Source organism: Styela clava, chromosome 4, assembly GCF_964204865.1.
Source record: "Styela clava chromosome 4, kaStyClav1.hap1.2, whole genome shotgun sequence".
NCBI classification, from domain to species: Eukaryota; Metazoa; Chordata; class Ascidiacea; order Stolidobranchia; family Styelidae; genus Styela; species Styela clava.
Genome location: NC_135253.1, coordinates 14604140 through 14620650, shown reverse-complemented (window position 1 = coordinate 14620650; position 16511 = coordinate 14604140). Strand labels below are relative to the sequence as shown.

The 16511-nt window shown below is 36.4% G+C and overlaps 1 protein-coding gene across 1 annotated transcript; it reads right to left on the bottom strand.

The window, feature by feature from the left end:
* Positions 1-1218: 1218 nt before the first annotated feature.
* LOC120326204 (uncharacterized) lies at positions 1219-15385 on the bottom strand. Its single transcript, XM_039392448.2, has 8 exons — positions 14849-15385; positions 9728-10150; positions 8528-9219; positions 7844-8047; positions 7254-7379; positions 6364-6553; positions 3999-4133; positions 1219-3314 (listed from the first exon to the last, which is right to left on the bottom strand). The coding sequence occupies exons 1-8, from the start codon at positions 14905-14907 to the stop codon at positions 3197-3199; spliced, it is 1947 nt and encodes a 648-aa protein (XP_039248382.2). The 5' UTR covers positions 14908-15385; the 3' UTR covers positions 1219-3196.
* Positions 15386-16511: the final 1126 nt, after the last annotated feature.

Below are 16511 nucleotides of genomic sequence, written 5' to 3'. Positions count from 1 at the left end.
TCGCCGCCATCTTGTTTTACTCTTTCCGCCAATGGTCGAGGTAAATTTCTCAATTTTTTTTTCATTGAAGCCTTATTTTTACAAAGCAGGTATTGATGGAAACGTGTTTTTTTATTGTCAGTGATGTATTCTATGTTTTCAGTAATTTATGTGTCTGGAGGACCTAAAATAATAAGAAAGTTACATACAATTTCATATCTTCCAAGTATTCGAGATTCGATTCGATTCGAAAAAATTATTCGATTCGATTCTGAAATCATCAGGTATTCGAAAATGCCCATCCCTAAACTGTATACAATAAGGGTGACTTCTGGTGCTGTATGTTCTCGCTAGTGCCTAGAACGAATGCTCACATGCAGCACAATCCACGACGGCGGGCATCTCCGTAGTGCCTTAAAAATTAGTTTTGCTAGTCCAATCTGAATATTACAAATAAACAGTACAAACGGACGGAATACTTTTATTCCTTTATTGCTCCGGGACCCACGACTATCGCTTCGTGATATCACAAACTATGTTCCAGAATCCCACATTTTGTCTCAATGCCTGTCTGGCAATTCTCTCACATAACATAAGCATGCGCTGAGCGCTCGCTCTTTATATAACGTGTGGGCAAATTTTCTGCTTAATTTTGCAATAAAAGAGAAATCTTGTAACAATAGTACGCTAAGCCTTGAAATATTTGATTTATACCATATTATGCCATATGCCGTCACCGAAAGAGCCATGGGTTCCAGACCACTGCCTTAGAGGAAGCGTATAACTGAATTGTAACTGTTTGTTACAGATATTATTTGACGAGGTTTGGTAAATATCGAAAATAGCTCCGCGTTTAACTAAATCTTGAAATATTTTAACTAAAGAAAAATACCTTTTTTTCAGTTTTAGTACAATTCAGTAATATAACGACATGTCGAGAAAATGGGTGGCTCCATCGTGGTCTGACATTTCAAAAACACTCGGTGCTATTTTGCAAGAAGTAACAGCAGAAGACGCCATTGTTTTTTTAACGACATCGTGGCGGAATATGTTTTTTGCTGTATATCGGTGAATCTTTGATACTGTGTTAACCTCTATATTAAAAACGAAATATGAAAGCTTTTATAACCAATGCGTCAAATTGACGCCTTACAAGCGCAAACTGGCTGACTGAAACAAGTCGGACATCGTTCGTGTCCCTTGATACCCTGTAAGAAATTTCCATATACAAGCCCAATATTCCCGAATTCAGTAAAATTTTATTGCAAGAAAAAACCAAAAGACGTTTAGAAACCACGGCGTCTGAGGTATAAAAATAAAAATTTATAACATAAAAAAACTTTTTCCACTTTTGGTTTAGTCCTTCTAACAATTTGTCTGAAGGGAGAGAGTTCGTTTCACGCAGAATAAAGGAGAATGTTGGTATACCATTATTACTTATCGATTTTAATCGGTAAGTATGTTGATAGGTATTTGTCTGTCTGTATGTTTGTTAGATGCACGCGATATCTCACGAAAGCGAGATTGAATCTGCTCCAGATTTTGCATGTGCATTCATCATATGTCGGACCAGAAGCCTATTGATTTTGGATGATTTATGTCGTATAATTAGCGAGTTATTAATTAATTAGTGATGGGACACAAGGTGTCACTATGGAATAAGAGCGCTGTTTTTGGGATCGATAAGTCTTCGGTCTCTGACCGTTTCGTTCTTGTTGTTGATCATAATCTTGTCATGAGACAATGGGTACGTTTCTCGTCACCAAGGGGCGCTCCAATGTAGATCGCATATGCTGGTAAAGAGCATAAGCATTTTAACATAAGCAGGTGTAACTATTATTAAAATGCGTTGGTCTATTTTTCAAAGCAAAATATAAGCGTTTACAGTTAGATGTCCAACGATATTCAATTCCACATGTATTTGTATTATGGGAGGATATATCATTGAACGTTTTGGCTTTAAATAGATAATTTTTTGAAGAATAATCGAATTTTCATTATCAAAGTAAAAACAACGATAGAATATGGCTTGCTGTGTAAAGTTGTTGTTCATTCCCATCGCAATGTTTTAAGTATATACAAGTGAGAAGCAGTGGTGAATCTATATATTGAAAACATAAATTTGATAGATAACCGGGCTTGTGCAATTTTTTACATAAATCCTAATTTCATTTCAAAATCCCCAGAAAAATCAAAATTGGCGAGGCCCAAAATCAACGAGTATGTAGGGTAATTCTTTAATACTTTCGGGAGCAATTTTAATAACATACAGCTCCTATTTCAGGTATATTCCGATTTTCTCGTCTGGCTCAATTGTTTAACAATATTTTGCGTATTCCGCGCATAGACTTCAACAAACAATGGCAATTTATAAAATAAGCGTTAAAAATAAAAAATAAATATTATTCTGCTGAATTCCTAGATACACCAGTGGTGCGAAGAAACTTTGAATTGTTGAAGTGAATATTATATATGTAAAAATGACTGTTTTTTAGTAGCCATTTTATTTTGCGGCCACGAAAGCACTACATATACTGTTCAGTATGCGAGTATATCCTTGGGTCGTGAGATTTCTTTTTTGTAATTGGGTCACTTGAAAAAAAGATTGAGAACCACTGGTATAAGAGAAATTTTAAACGATGACAGACGAAATTTCAAGTATCTATATATCGGGAAACGGAGTTGAAATTTTCATGGAAACTAAAGACCGACAAAGTCATAGTTTTCGTCGTCTAAAACAATTCCAGTTTGCAGTTTATTAGTATCGGTGTTGAAGACAGAGTCGTATAGTAAAACTCCGGACAAGGAGCCAACATTTTATACTTATCAGAATTAAGAATCGCAAATTAAGTCTATTAAATGTTAGAAGTAAAATATTCATTTAAATGTGGAAATAAAGAAGACTTGCGAATTACAAGAGCCAGACTTTGTTGACAACATTTTGTTACATTGGAGTCAAGATTTTGAGACTGTACCATGATCCGGAATCAGTCGGTGTCTGTTTTTGAAAAGTCCTAAGTCGGAATCCAATAATTCAACAGCTCGGTATGTATAGCTAAATTGACAGTTAGAATGTTTACTCCATAGTCGCTGAATTCCAGTATTTGAAATGCCCGCTTCCTTCAGCACTGGATAAGCGATTTTCTCTTTTCACTTATCCCACCGAAAGCAGAGTATCATCTGTGCTGTTTCGTCTCCATGGTAAAGGAACACGATTTCAAGAGTTTGTCGAAACAGGATCGGTCATACCAGGAGGTATCATACCCGCTTGTGACAATTTTCTCAACTGACTTAACGATATTCGAGCCTGTTGACGGACACGTGATTGACGAGAACTGTTTATAAAAGAAAATAATAAATTTAAATAGAATTTTGCTGCTGCTTTTTTGTGCATGCTGTAGAATGACATTTGATGAACTACATTATGGGCATTTCATTCCCTATGACCTTGAAATTTTATTCTTTAACTGTAGCGTGACAATATCGTGACAACTTTTGCACATGAGCGAAAGCAGGATTGTTTAAAACAGCAATATTTGTTAATATAAAGAAGAAGATGATTCAGGCCAGAAACTGAAATAATTTAGGCGAACTGAAAAGTTTCAAATACGTACATTGATTGTAAAGACTGTGTCGGAAAGACTGTGTAAATTCTGCCAAATCGGATGTCGTGCATACACACTTGGCTTTGAAGTATGTTTATTTGAAATATAATATAGTGGTATTCTAAAGTCACAGCCATAATTCTGTGCATATAAATTCAATGTGAAATCCGATTCAGCCAAAGGAGATTTCAGCAGTAGAAAATTAACTAATGCGGCAAACCACAGTTCCTCATTTCGTTACTGGTCCAGATTGGGTATCAAATTATTGGTGAAGATTTTTACATGGTTACAAGTTACTAATTAGTATTGCATTATGCCTAACAGTGCTATGATAATAAAAGTTTACGAGCAATATAATATTATCGCTGTCTTCGAACTTTATGATAACAGTTTACTCAAAATAAGTATTCTTGCCTGTAAAATAAACTTGGTTGATTGGTCGGTGGGTTGGCGTTCATTTGGAGTGTCTGGTATATTCCGTTAAAGTCAAACTTATATGCATATCTTTTGCCGTGTACTTTTGTCATTATGTTTTTGTCGTAGTAATACCTAAAAACATTGTGTAACTCCATGGTAAATAACACGAAAAGGAAAGTAAACTGTAGTTAACAGCATCGTAAAATAGCAAATTCACAGCTGTTCCACCTTTATTACGGTACTGTAAATAAAACAAAACCACGTAATTCTAATGAAGCTATCCAGTACAACTACTGGTATTTTTATATTTAAACAGCTTTTTGATACTATATCATATCAGATATAGGTACAATAGTTTATAACAATTTCAGTTGACAAATGTGGAAAGATGAAGATCATTTAAAGGCAGACAACTTAAAGAATGACCTCAACTTGCCCCATTTATCTTATTCATCATTCTTTTATCATATTATTTACATTGTCTGGAGGTAATATTTAAAGCCGTGACCTATAAAATTGAAATTCAAGTACGAAATATATAATATCTCCTCTGAGGCATGGTTATGCACCGGCTGCAAATAAAATATAAGTGGACGTGGACGGTTTTATTTCTCTCGTCATTGAGAGACGAATGAGGTGAATATACCCCAGCGTTTCCGAACCGGAGAGAAATTCCCGCCCAGGAAGATTTTTGTTATATTTTTTCTGGGGGGATACATAACATCAATGTTACTTTGTATTCTATGTAGTGTACTAAAATTGTTTAGATATTTAGCATTATTGAGTATTTGAGTTACACATTTATGGACACAAAATAAGGTACTCCCGAAGTATTCGTACCAAGATGGCGCACAACCTGTAAACATAGTATGGGTATCAGGTTAAGGTTGTTCAGGTTGTGCGTCATCTTGATACAAATATTTCAGGATCGCCCAAAATAAACTATTCAAACTGTGTTTAATTAACCAAAGTGCTTGTTGTGTGGAAGTGGAACACTAGCAAATATTTTTTAAAGACGGACCACATAACAAAAATGAATAGTGAGGGAGGAATAAAAGAACATAAAGGAAGAACATATCAAAAAAGTTTGGAACCAATGCTATAACGTCTAACGTCACAATGATATGAATCAAACATATCACCAAAAATCTCGTTATTTGAATTAATAAATGGGAATGGGAAAGTAATTTTATTGAAACTGATTTTACAACAAAATCTGTAAGACTGACATCACTCAGCGAGTGTGTTATAGTTGAACCAAATGTATTAATCCATTACATTATACAAAAATTAAAATCTCATCTTGTCAAGTATGAAACGCACAGTTAAAAATAGTTCAGAAAGACAAAATCCGTTTAATTCTCCAAGGAGTGTTTCGATTGCTTTACCGTAAAAATCGTGACGACTCACGAACAAAACTGACTAAACCACATAAAGGCTTGCCGCATTATATAGTTTAAATTGCCCTACTCAACCGTGAAGAGCAGAATAGCAGACAAAAAATCACAGTTAAATGGTGAAACTATAATACGTTATAAAATATAATTGCGATGAACCGTTGCAGTCTGTCTGAACGGAAGGGCGTGAAATTTAGTAATTTCAGTTTGGTTTGTAAAAAATACATTCAAGTATTATTACCCTTTAATTAAATATTATACCATTGATTCACAACTGTCACATCGAACATTGACGACTTAAATAAAATTGGGCGCTCCAGAAGCGTATGTACCATTACCAATATGGAGGTAACTAATTTTCTTCGCCTACTTTACATCAAGTTGTATAAAGGGAATGAAACCTATGGACAGGGTATATGTATATACAGGTATATGTACTTGTCTGAAACAGACAGTCCCCGAACTCGTAATAGAACTAAAATCAGAATAAAATTACGGCCTAACCCTAACCTGATACATACACTACTGGAGTACCTAAAATTGACCAAGCGAGCTCTATATGAATACGCAGAAGTTCGATTTTACATTTCGATAAATTTTTTGATTCTGATAATTTTCAATGAAAACGCCAGTTAAAACGTATCAAATGATGATACATTAAAAAAGACGCATGTTTCGATTTAGGTATTTTCAGCTCCTGGCGTAGCAGTGGCGTCTCCTTTTACTTGCTATGAGCAACTGAGATCAAGTATCCTTTGAGACCAGACAATATTTTTCATACTGTGTTATAGAAAATGTTTGTAGACCATCTTTAGCTCGGTCGTAAGTACATAAAGAGTACGTATAGAATCCTAAAAACTAATACTTTGTGAGACATCTCAGAAAATTACACGGTATTCATTTATACGACCAGAAGTGCCGCAACCTTCATATATTCATACAATATAAAACCAGGAATTCTTTACCTCAACGCTCTGCTGAGTTTATCGTAGTTCATGTTAGGTTTGGTTTTCCTTTCACCCCATCTTCTTGCTACTTCATCCGGATCGACCATCTTGAATTGACCCGTAACTCCTTCCCATGATATACAAGGCGCGTTCGAAGGTACGGTTAAAAGTTCCATTAAAAATTGCCATAGTTGTATTTGGCCCGAACCTGAGTGATTAAATGTCATTATCATTTATAATACGATTTGAAAAAGGTATGAACCTTGTTACAAATGGTGAAATAAATTGGATAGGCAATGCCGACGCAGAAATTGCCACGACCTTCCAAAAATAATAGCTCCTTGTGTAACAGTTTTTTGTACGGAGGTAAAGGCTCAGTTACTTTGAATAGGCTACAAATAAAAACAGTATGCCGTAGTGCCGTTCAACACTCAGCAAGCTAAATCTATCAAAACCTCATCAGTTTATTGTTTAGGTTCAAATCAGTGATGATGCGATCAAAAAAATGTCATGAGTCAACGCGTGGTAGGATGTGGATTTGAATTGATTGCACGGAATTATATAAATATAGTTTCAAAATATCTTAAAAATTAGCGTGTAGTGTTTAATACGTTAAGAACTCGAAACTGGAAGTTTAAGAAATTCTCCTAAAATTGAAAAAATCAGCAAAATCAAAAATGGCTGCGAATAACGATCGATTTTCATTGAAAAAAAAAACGGTCAAAATTAGAAAATATGAATATAGCAATATGAAGAACATCCTGCGAAACAATACTACCTTATTAGTCAATTTAAACCACTTTTAAAGTTCTGTGCAGACAAAGGAGTTGAAGGACTAAAAAAGGAGTCTTTCTCTAAGTGCAGACTTGCAAAAACTTCAACTTTGTTTTGAAAACAATGTTAAATACCTGGGTTGGAAAGTTCCAGACAAATTGGTCCAAACAACCGATACGGGTCTTTGATGTGAGGTTGACGTGCTTGTGCTGCTTGAAATGGGTCAACGATTCCTTTGTATGGCCCAAATCCGTTCTGATCTGAGTTCAAAATAATTCAAGTCTTAAGAGCTTGGGACTTAAGTCATATTTTACTTCACTTCGTGGTTTTTATCATAAATTTATGTAACCAATAGTACTAATCGTATACTACAATTAAATGTTCATAATCCCTATATTACCAAGGTAACATATAACATACAAATAATATTTGCTAAGAAGTGAAATCTCTTTGTTTGAAATAAATTATAAATCTATATGGAACAAAATCGTCGAAAACGTATTCTCAAAAATACTGGCATTTTGCGCTGGTGATTTTGCGCAAGAATTTTAATATGACAATGTGGAAAATTGAAACAAGTACCAAAAAGAACATTTAATTTTTCTCGGTCACAAGTATCACTTTCTCAAATGTATAAAATGAATGAATTTTATAATCAAAACGAATCATATCAAATATAAAATTTAGTCAATTCGTTTTGAGCATCACTCAATTCTTTACTCACTTTGTTTGAGATATGTTAAATTAGCTATGAGAAGGTCGGAACTGGCTTTGCTTGTGAGACGACACATATCTCGCATAGTCATTTGGCATAGTTTATAACCGTCTGTAGATGCAAATTTCTTTATATCTACGTCATTGAGGTTATATTCTTTGATAGCCCACGCCAGCCATTCTTTAACTTGTGCTTTTGACCACGAACTAGGATCTGAAAATGTCATTGCAATAAAATATAAATAATATGTGGAGCAGCATACAAGTGTGGTAAATACAATTTATTTTGGATTAGTAATCAGTAAATAACTGGCATTTCAGAAGAAGTTAATGAAGTTGCCATCAAACACCAGCTATGTATATCTTTCAGTTGAAGAAGAATTTGCTAAACGTAGAGAGGGATGACGTACAGCGAAATGTTTTTGATTCGGTTGTGATCTATTAGTCGACATACGTGAGGGTAAATTACTAGTTACTACGTGCGGAAACATAAGTTTGAACAGCCGAGTGATATCAAGAATATTGATTCGAAAGAAAGAAGAATATGCTTGGGAGTTGGTTAAGTTTGGATACACTCCTTTTTGAAAGCAGTAACTTAACCTGTATCCGTTTTTGCTTTAATAGATAAATATTAAAATATACTAAGTATGAAATACAAAGAGTTTTAGACTGCATCTGTGAGCAAATAATTTACCTAACGGCATTGAGTTCCTTTTATATTTTTCCGGATTTAGCGTCACATTTGGCGGAGGAGGACTGCGACGAACTGCTGAAAAGTCCAGTGGGGATTTCATCCCTCTTTCATTATTTCCGTATTGCATAGGCCCAGCGTTTAAGAGGGGCGAGTCGAGAGAGTTCCCCGTTTCCATTGGCTCCATAGATACATTTGACGTTGAGGGTCCGGAATTTTCCGAGCTGGACGACGGCGGAAATCCCGCCATCATAGGATCGTTTAAAAGTGATGCAGAGTTAATATTAGGCGAAACATCATCAAAGTCTTCGGACGATCCGGCAATGGATCCGGTAACGTTTATTGACTCCGAGTAAACGTTGTACAGCGAGTCCCTTGATGATGAAGCACTATGTGTGCTGGCATGCCTCACTCTTTCGTTTTCTACAATTTCAAATACTCCACGAGAACCTTCTTCAATTTTAATTCCATGTGTAGTATTCGTTTCTACCAATTCCGAGTCCGGTGCTGAATCTCGAACAAAAACTTGGTCCGTGCTAAACATGGCGCTGTCTGAAGAATTAGAGGTAGTTCCAGCGCCTTTTGTATTTCCCTCTTTGCCCAGAGAAAATAGTCTTGCAGCTTCTTCACTCATTTGGCGATGAAATTGCGCTTTCGGAGGCTCACTAATCCCGTGACCACATGTTTGTGAGGATCTGAAAATGTGTGAAGTTATAATTTGCTACATCTCCATATTTTAACCTATTTATATTCAGGTATTTGTACTCCCGTAGTATGTGTACCAGGTTAGGGTTAGGCTATAATTTTAGGTTCCCATACATTTGAACCCACGACAATTGCACCTGCATACTATTGCACCTATGATTTTTTTTTGTTTTGCGGATATTAGAACCCATACTAACTGTAACCCATGGGTTTTAGCACCCGCATATAGATTGAACCCGCGGATATACACATGGGTTCAAATGTACGTGGGTTCAAATGTACGGTCACCATAATTTTATTCCGATTTTCCTCTTTTAAGTTCTATTACGAGTTCGGGGATCGTCTGTGTTAGCCAAGTGAATATACACCCTGCCCATAGGCTTCCGTCTCTTAACACAACTTGATGTAAAGACATTTGCCATTCGAAAATTTTGTGATAAACTATAGATATAAAAAAATATAAATAAAATAAAAAATAAAGATGTGAATGTTTTTCACCTGAATACATTGTCGTGATTATGATAAGGAAAGTTGCAAAATCCTGGTGACGTACAGGAATACGGACTTTTGCATGATCCTGGTGATATTGCAACATTTGGTGGATACTCTAAAGGAGAGGAAGACGAACTAGGAATTCTATCGAATCCCAAAGTCGACTTCTCTGTCGACGACAACGAAGTTTTTATTGCAGATTCCGCTTTACTACAGGACTCTAGATGCAAATCCAAAAACGACGTATCATTGCCAAAGTTAGCAATATTAGCTGCTACACCTTCAAATATGTTTGGACCAGGGGAAGATGAAAGATCCATTATATTAAGTCCCAGTGTTGAAGAAGACATTGAACTGGTAGTGGGAATCAAATTCAATGAATTTACGATCTTCTTTCCAGAAAACCCACAAGATACAAATGGCTGAAATCTGGAACAAAAAAGAGATGAAAATTAGTAAGACACAGTCACACAATGGCGGAATGGCTTATCATATACTACACGTTTTGCCAGGGTTAAATCTTCAAAAAGGGATAAAGCATATTGTTAACCATAATGATCTTGGCAGTTATAATGAGAGCTGGATAATATGGATTAGTACAATAAACGGGTGAAGCTAGTGCGTTAACCACGATGATTGGTGTTGTGTCTGTGGAGACGTCTTTGCTGTTGTCAAGGCGACCATTTTACAACTAATGTAAAAAGGATAGTGCAGCAAACACTGAAATTAAAACATTTTTATCGCTCTACAAAATTGTATTCGAAATTGTCTATTAGTGGTTTCGGCATCATAAGCGGAAGAAATTATAGATAAAAAAACATTTAACTAGTCACAAAGAATGGAAGTTTCCGACACCATATATGCTCTAAAATTGAATGACACCTTCCCCGAAGGCTCCAACCCCTCATGCCCATATTGATACTTCAATAGCTCAAATAGTCGGCACAAGCTTAAAATCATTTATGTCTAAGCCGATCGTGTAATCAATCTCTTTGTACTTTTCAGTTCAAAAATGGTACAAACTAGTAAATCTAACTTTCGGAGTTCACCACCCTGATTAGTAAGTGTGAGGTAATGTTTAAGGATTTAAATCCGAACAACCCCTTCAATAGATAACTTAATTATGTTAGTACAGCTGTGGCGAGGCACGTTTATTTTGTGACACATAATGACCGATGAATAGAGCCCACCAGGGCTGAGTTAAAAATAACTTTATTTGAGACGCGGATAATCTATAATCGTGCATGGCACATGCCCGTCGCGCCAGGGTCACTCGCGCCTTCAATTCTGGGTATGTTCTTTCACCTTGACGGAAATATCTATAAAGTATTCGAAGCTGTTTTATCCTAATTTGTTGCCTCAAATCCCGTTCTGAAAACGAATTATATACCACAGCAACTGTAATTGCGCGTGAACTTTCTATTTCGCCGCACGAATATATGCCATTGACGTTATGTCATCCGTAAAGTAGACAGTCACGAAAGCATAAATTTACGACGTCAATTATATTGTACTTGTTTCAAAATAATGTGTCACTGGCGCAGAACCAGAAGCATTGAATTTCAGCATCGCTAATGTGTTTTGATTTTAGCAAAACTTTTATAAAAAGCAATGAAATTCTCGAAAAACCTCTGCTATATTTTGTATCATTCTAATTCTCATCCTAGATGAAGCAGAATACGCAATAATCACTATGACTATTTTAAGGATTTTCAGATTTATGACGACACAATGCTTGACAAGTTTTCCTATTCAACAACTGCAGAAAATTAACTTTACGCCTGTATCCTATTCCTCTTGAGAGCTGAACTCTTTCTATTTCAACGCCATATAGTTACGAGCATTATCAACTTTCACTGACCCTACCACCCAGACAAAGCTCTACAAATTGTGAGACCAATTTAACACTCGACGTCTCAGCAATATACCACGGTACAACTATCTTCAAATAAAAGGTTCTCTTGTAAGCTAATTCAGCGTTTCAAGTTACGTTACTTGGTTTTAGATGTTTGGCGATAAAACAAAGTTTGTTTTCAAAGTCTGTATTCATATGCCGAACGCGTCAAAAAACCCGCCAAAGTTACGACAACGTCTCGTTGATACATGAGAGGTTCCCTAATGAAAACTTAGGAAGGTATTTACGAAAGTTATTAAAAGGTTACATATTCGTATAAATCATTTTGCTCGTAGGGTAAACTATTGCTTTCTCTTGGGTTTCAACGCGGGTACGTTATAGTTCCCAGTTTCAAATCCACCTTACTCTGAAATCATCTGTGGGAACACCAAGGCGAAAAAGTCGCAGACGCGTACCTGCATCGCCTTAATAACATCGGTGAGTCAGAGTCTTGTATCACTTGTATACGAAGTGTATGAAAACACAGAAAAATGATAAATACTTCACAGTAACTACAAATCAGCATTTAATAGTTGTACAAGAAAAGTATTTTGTCAGGGAGAAATATTTGTTATAGCATATACACCGGTGCCGGTGTCCACATATAGTGTGGGCTTTCGGCAAAATCGGTGTGTGCTAAAAAATGATTTGACCTATATGCCAAACACAGCGAATTCAAAATAATTTACCGTTTTTTTTATAAGGTCTAATAGAATGCATAAAGCTAAGATATTGTCGCCCATGACAACGTAGATTACAGGAAACATGCCGCTTTTTCAAAGGCGAATAATTCGTAATCCACCGAAATCTTTGATAAACTATAATTATCCTGCTCATCATCGTCATCAATAGAGTGAGAGATATGATGAAAGGTAATTTACAATACCGATTACATAACCAAGCAATGAACCTTATGACAATTAATTGAGAGTGTGATCTTGAGACTAACGACAGGCAGCGCCTTCATTCTGACTAATCAAAACGATAGCTTACTTACGTTACAGCTAGTATATTACATCAGTAATTCACAAAATGTATAATCATGCGTCTTCCATTAATTTTCACTTCGGAACCCCCAATACATTTAATCCGCAATAAAGTTCAAGATGGTTTCCTCTGAGAATCTTTAACATAAAACTAGACTCGAGCCGAAGGAAACTACATAAACATAACAAAACACTGTTATTATTTTTAAGATGCGACATGAATGGATTATGATTCACACGCAGGAAAATGAGCCTTCGCCAGAACAGAACACACACAGTCGTAAGCTATCAGCGCTAACGAAAAATCAAATGGGCTATGAAATTTTGTCTTCCGACAATAGCATGTTGAATATAATCTCACAATTACTACCATCAAACTAAATGATTTCAAAATTAATCATAAATAAATATAGCCTAAAAGCGCAGTGCACCGCTTCTCATACCATATAACAGGGATGGCGAACCACTGACCCGCGGGTCACAAAGTGACCCACCAAGTTTAATTCGGGACCCACCAAGGCACGAATAAAAAATGCTAACATGTCAGTGATAAAAATTGATAAAACCGGCCTTAAATTAATCTAACAATAACTTAAATATTATAATGTACCGTCAGTTGGGCAGCCAGGGCTGCGATCGCTCATATTGTTAAATTCCGGGCCGGTATGGTAATTTTCAAAACCCCCAATGTTGGACGCATGTCTGCACCGTTATTCAGCTATTGGTTTTGACATCGTTTATGACATAACAATGCAATTGATTGATCGGTTCATTTCTCGCAACTTATTTCGAAAGTGCATCTGCAGACTGTTTTAGGGGTTATGCGAGAACTAGATGCTACTTTTTATTTCATTAGTTTCTCGCCTACAATGCCGTTGAGAAAACAAAATCTTTTAAATCTTCAGACAAAATCCCTGATAGAAGTGCTGCACGAGTAAAGCACAAAACTATACCAACAGAAGCTCATAGGATTTCAGAAGTTTCTTATATATACAAACATTGTTCAAATATATGTGACCCACTTTTTTCTGTTTCGCGATAAAAATATAATTTTTGACCCATTAAATGAAAAAGGTTCGCCATCCCTGGCATATAAGATATAACTCACGTTACATGCATCTCGTGGCGTATCTTGCTCACATGATAGTTATCCATACCCATGTATTTAAAAAGCAATGTTCATCATTCAGCCAATTGTAATGAATACACCTTCCATATTTACAAAACCGTTCTGCTACTTCTCACCGTGGTGTGTGGGAAAAAGACAAGTTATTTGATACTCGAATTACAGAAACGAATCAATGCTTTTTGAGCGTCGTGAAAATATTGCCAGAAATTATTACTACAGAATTGATACATCATTTGTGTTATATTATCTTAAATGAAAATCAAGGTTTCTACTTGTAATGCGGGGCATTAAGATTTCCGGAACGTAATTTTCGCGTTCGAAAATATATATATACAAGTGTGAACTCGAGTGTAAGGATTATTCGATTTTTTCGAAGGACTATTCTATTTTGAGTGTTAGTTTTCCACATCCACTCTATTCCCAAAATCATAATATCAAAATTACCGGTTCAGACAATTAAAGTCAGTGTCTAAAAATGGATAGAATATGGAATAGATAGGATTATAAAACAGTATTTCGACACCAACAAGTATAGCCGCAATCCCCATTATGTCATAATTTGAAGCATACTTTACACAAAACATAATAAATCTAAGCACCCGAGATGATTAGTACTACGCATCCGGGATTGAAATCTTTGTCAAAATTTATTTCATTTTATTTTTACAATACCATAGGACAGGGTGGTCCAAGATTGGCAGCTCCGCGGGCCACAAAATTACTTTTGCACTGTTCGCGGGCCGCGATAGTGCCAAGAAATTCGCTCGTTTAACTTCAGCAAGCCATAACACTAGTCAATTCAGTGACATTAGTGATGCAACAATATGTCAAACGATTTTTTGGTTCATTTTATGACAAAACAACACGAAAAGCGATTTTTTGATTCCTCTCCGGATGCGACGCGGGCCACAGATAATGGAGTGGCGGGCCTGGGTTTGGACCACCCTGCCATAGGACTTCCAATTCGAGGTTTCATAACGCAAATAAATGGCACTTGGACATGCATACGACAGGGCACAGCGCATTATGACGGCCTAAGATTGCCTTTTCATGATTAGTTGAGAGTCCTGTATTTAAGCTTGGTTGGTTGGAAAACAAAGAATACAAAATGTACTCACCTCTTGGCGTCGGACTCTTCGGCGCTGTCTAAGCTTTCCGTCGAACCATTACGCTTCATACCACCGTAGGAGTTAGAAAGAATAAAGTCAAATTCCTCGAAGGAGCTTCTATTTCCAAAAGCCGTTGAACACTGGGTTATGGAATACGCTTTTCTTTTCAAATTAGACAAAGTGGTTTCCCGCCATAGATTGCCTGAAATTTGGGGTCGACGTATCCGAGATAGTAAGGGCTCCCTGTGGTCGCGAATAGGGATTGGTTCACTTCTTGTGAAAGCCCCAACAGTTCCGGTGTCGCTCGGGTTAATAAATCCTTTTTTGTAGTCTCTAGTATTCTCAAAGCTCTGTTCATGCAGATGAACTTCGAAATCCTCAAAGTCTATTGAATTCGATTTCGGTTCCGTGTGAGATGGCGAAGTTCCGGTGTCTGATAACGTCACAGTAAGAAAATTTCGTTACATTTATTTCATATTAATATATTTCTATACAAAGCACAGTGGTTTTTAGGGAAACGAAATACTGGGAGAAGAGAAGAACACATTCAAAGATTATTCAATGCGGGATGTTTCTACCTATTTCCATTCGGAACTGCATGGATCGGCGGATAGAAATTAGTAAAATTACCATCGATGTAAGAAACTTCAGGATCGATGATAACATTGGAGAATACCGTATTCAAGCGGAACTAAATGAAACGACCATTATGTATTTTAAATTATTAAATATTCGATTATACAATGCTTAAGTGCAGTAACCTCGCACAAATCGTTAATATTTTATTAGCTGTTCCAGCATGAACTTTATCATCATTACCAGGATGAAATCCGATGCCCGATGTACTCCAAGACAACGCTAAACGACTAGCATAATAGCGACATTTAAATGTGCATAATCAATCAAATGTTAACATGGAAATCCAAATCTTCTAGAAATTAAAAATTAAATAATTGAAAACCTGCGATAAGGTCCTACCATCACAAATGAAAGTCAATGCATAGATTGTACTCTACGCAATTTTCACGATATGGCTAAGCGATTGCAATCGGAATCGCCGCTATCATTGTGGTTCGACAAAGTCTACACACGCTGGTATACCCTGTTAAACGTGATGGTCATAAGCTCATCACTGACAGGGCTAATTTCGGATCAACGCGCTAACCACTACTAGGTCATGCTTCCATATAAGCTACAAAATATTCCGCTTTTGGCTGTGAATTCATTGAAGAACTTTCCCTGCAGCTTTGCTGTCTTGGATGCTGCAACGGGCTAACTTTTCGGATCTACAACTCTCGCCGTTTCCTGAGAATTATGCGATTGCCAAGTTTTACCCGGTGCGTCGAATTCATTGTATTTTCTGTTCTTATCTGCTCGGACAACCTTCTAAAACTAGTACATTACATAAGTAACAGACAACTCAGACCACCCCGCATATACATAAATAATGATCTGGCACACTGTGCTACATAAATATTGGCGAGGAATTTTACGCTTCTTTGCCTTCTATGTACTGCCCTCCCAAGTCATTTCATTACTCCAAGCTTGGGCGGAGAGAGTTTGGTGTATATGTCACACTAAAACATAATACTGGATTTACCCAAACAAAAACCAATCGTAAGGCAACTAAGATATTTTCACGCTGTGAAATAAATAGAGCAGAACAGAGTTA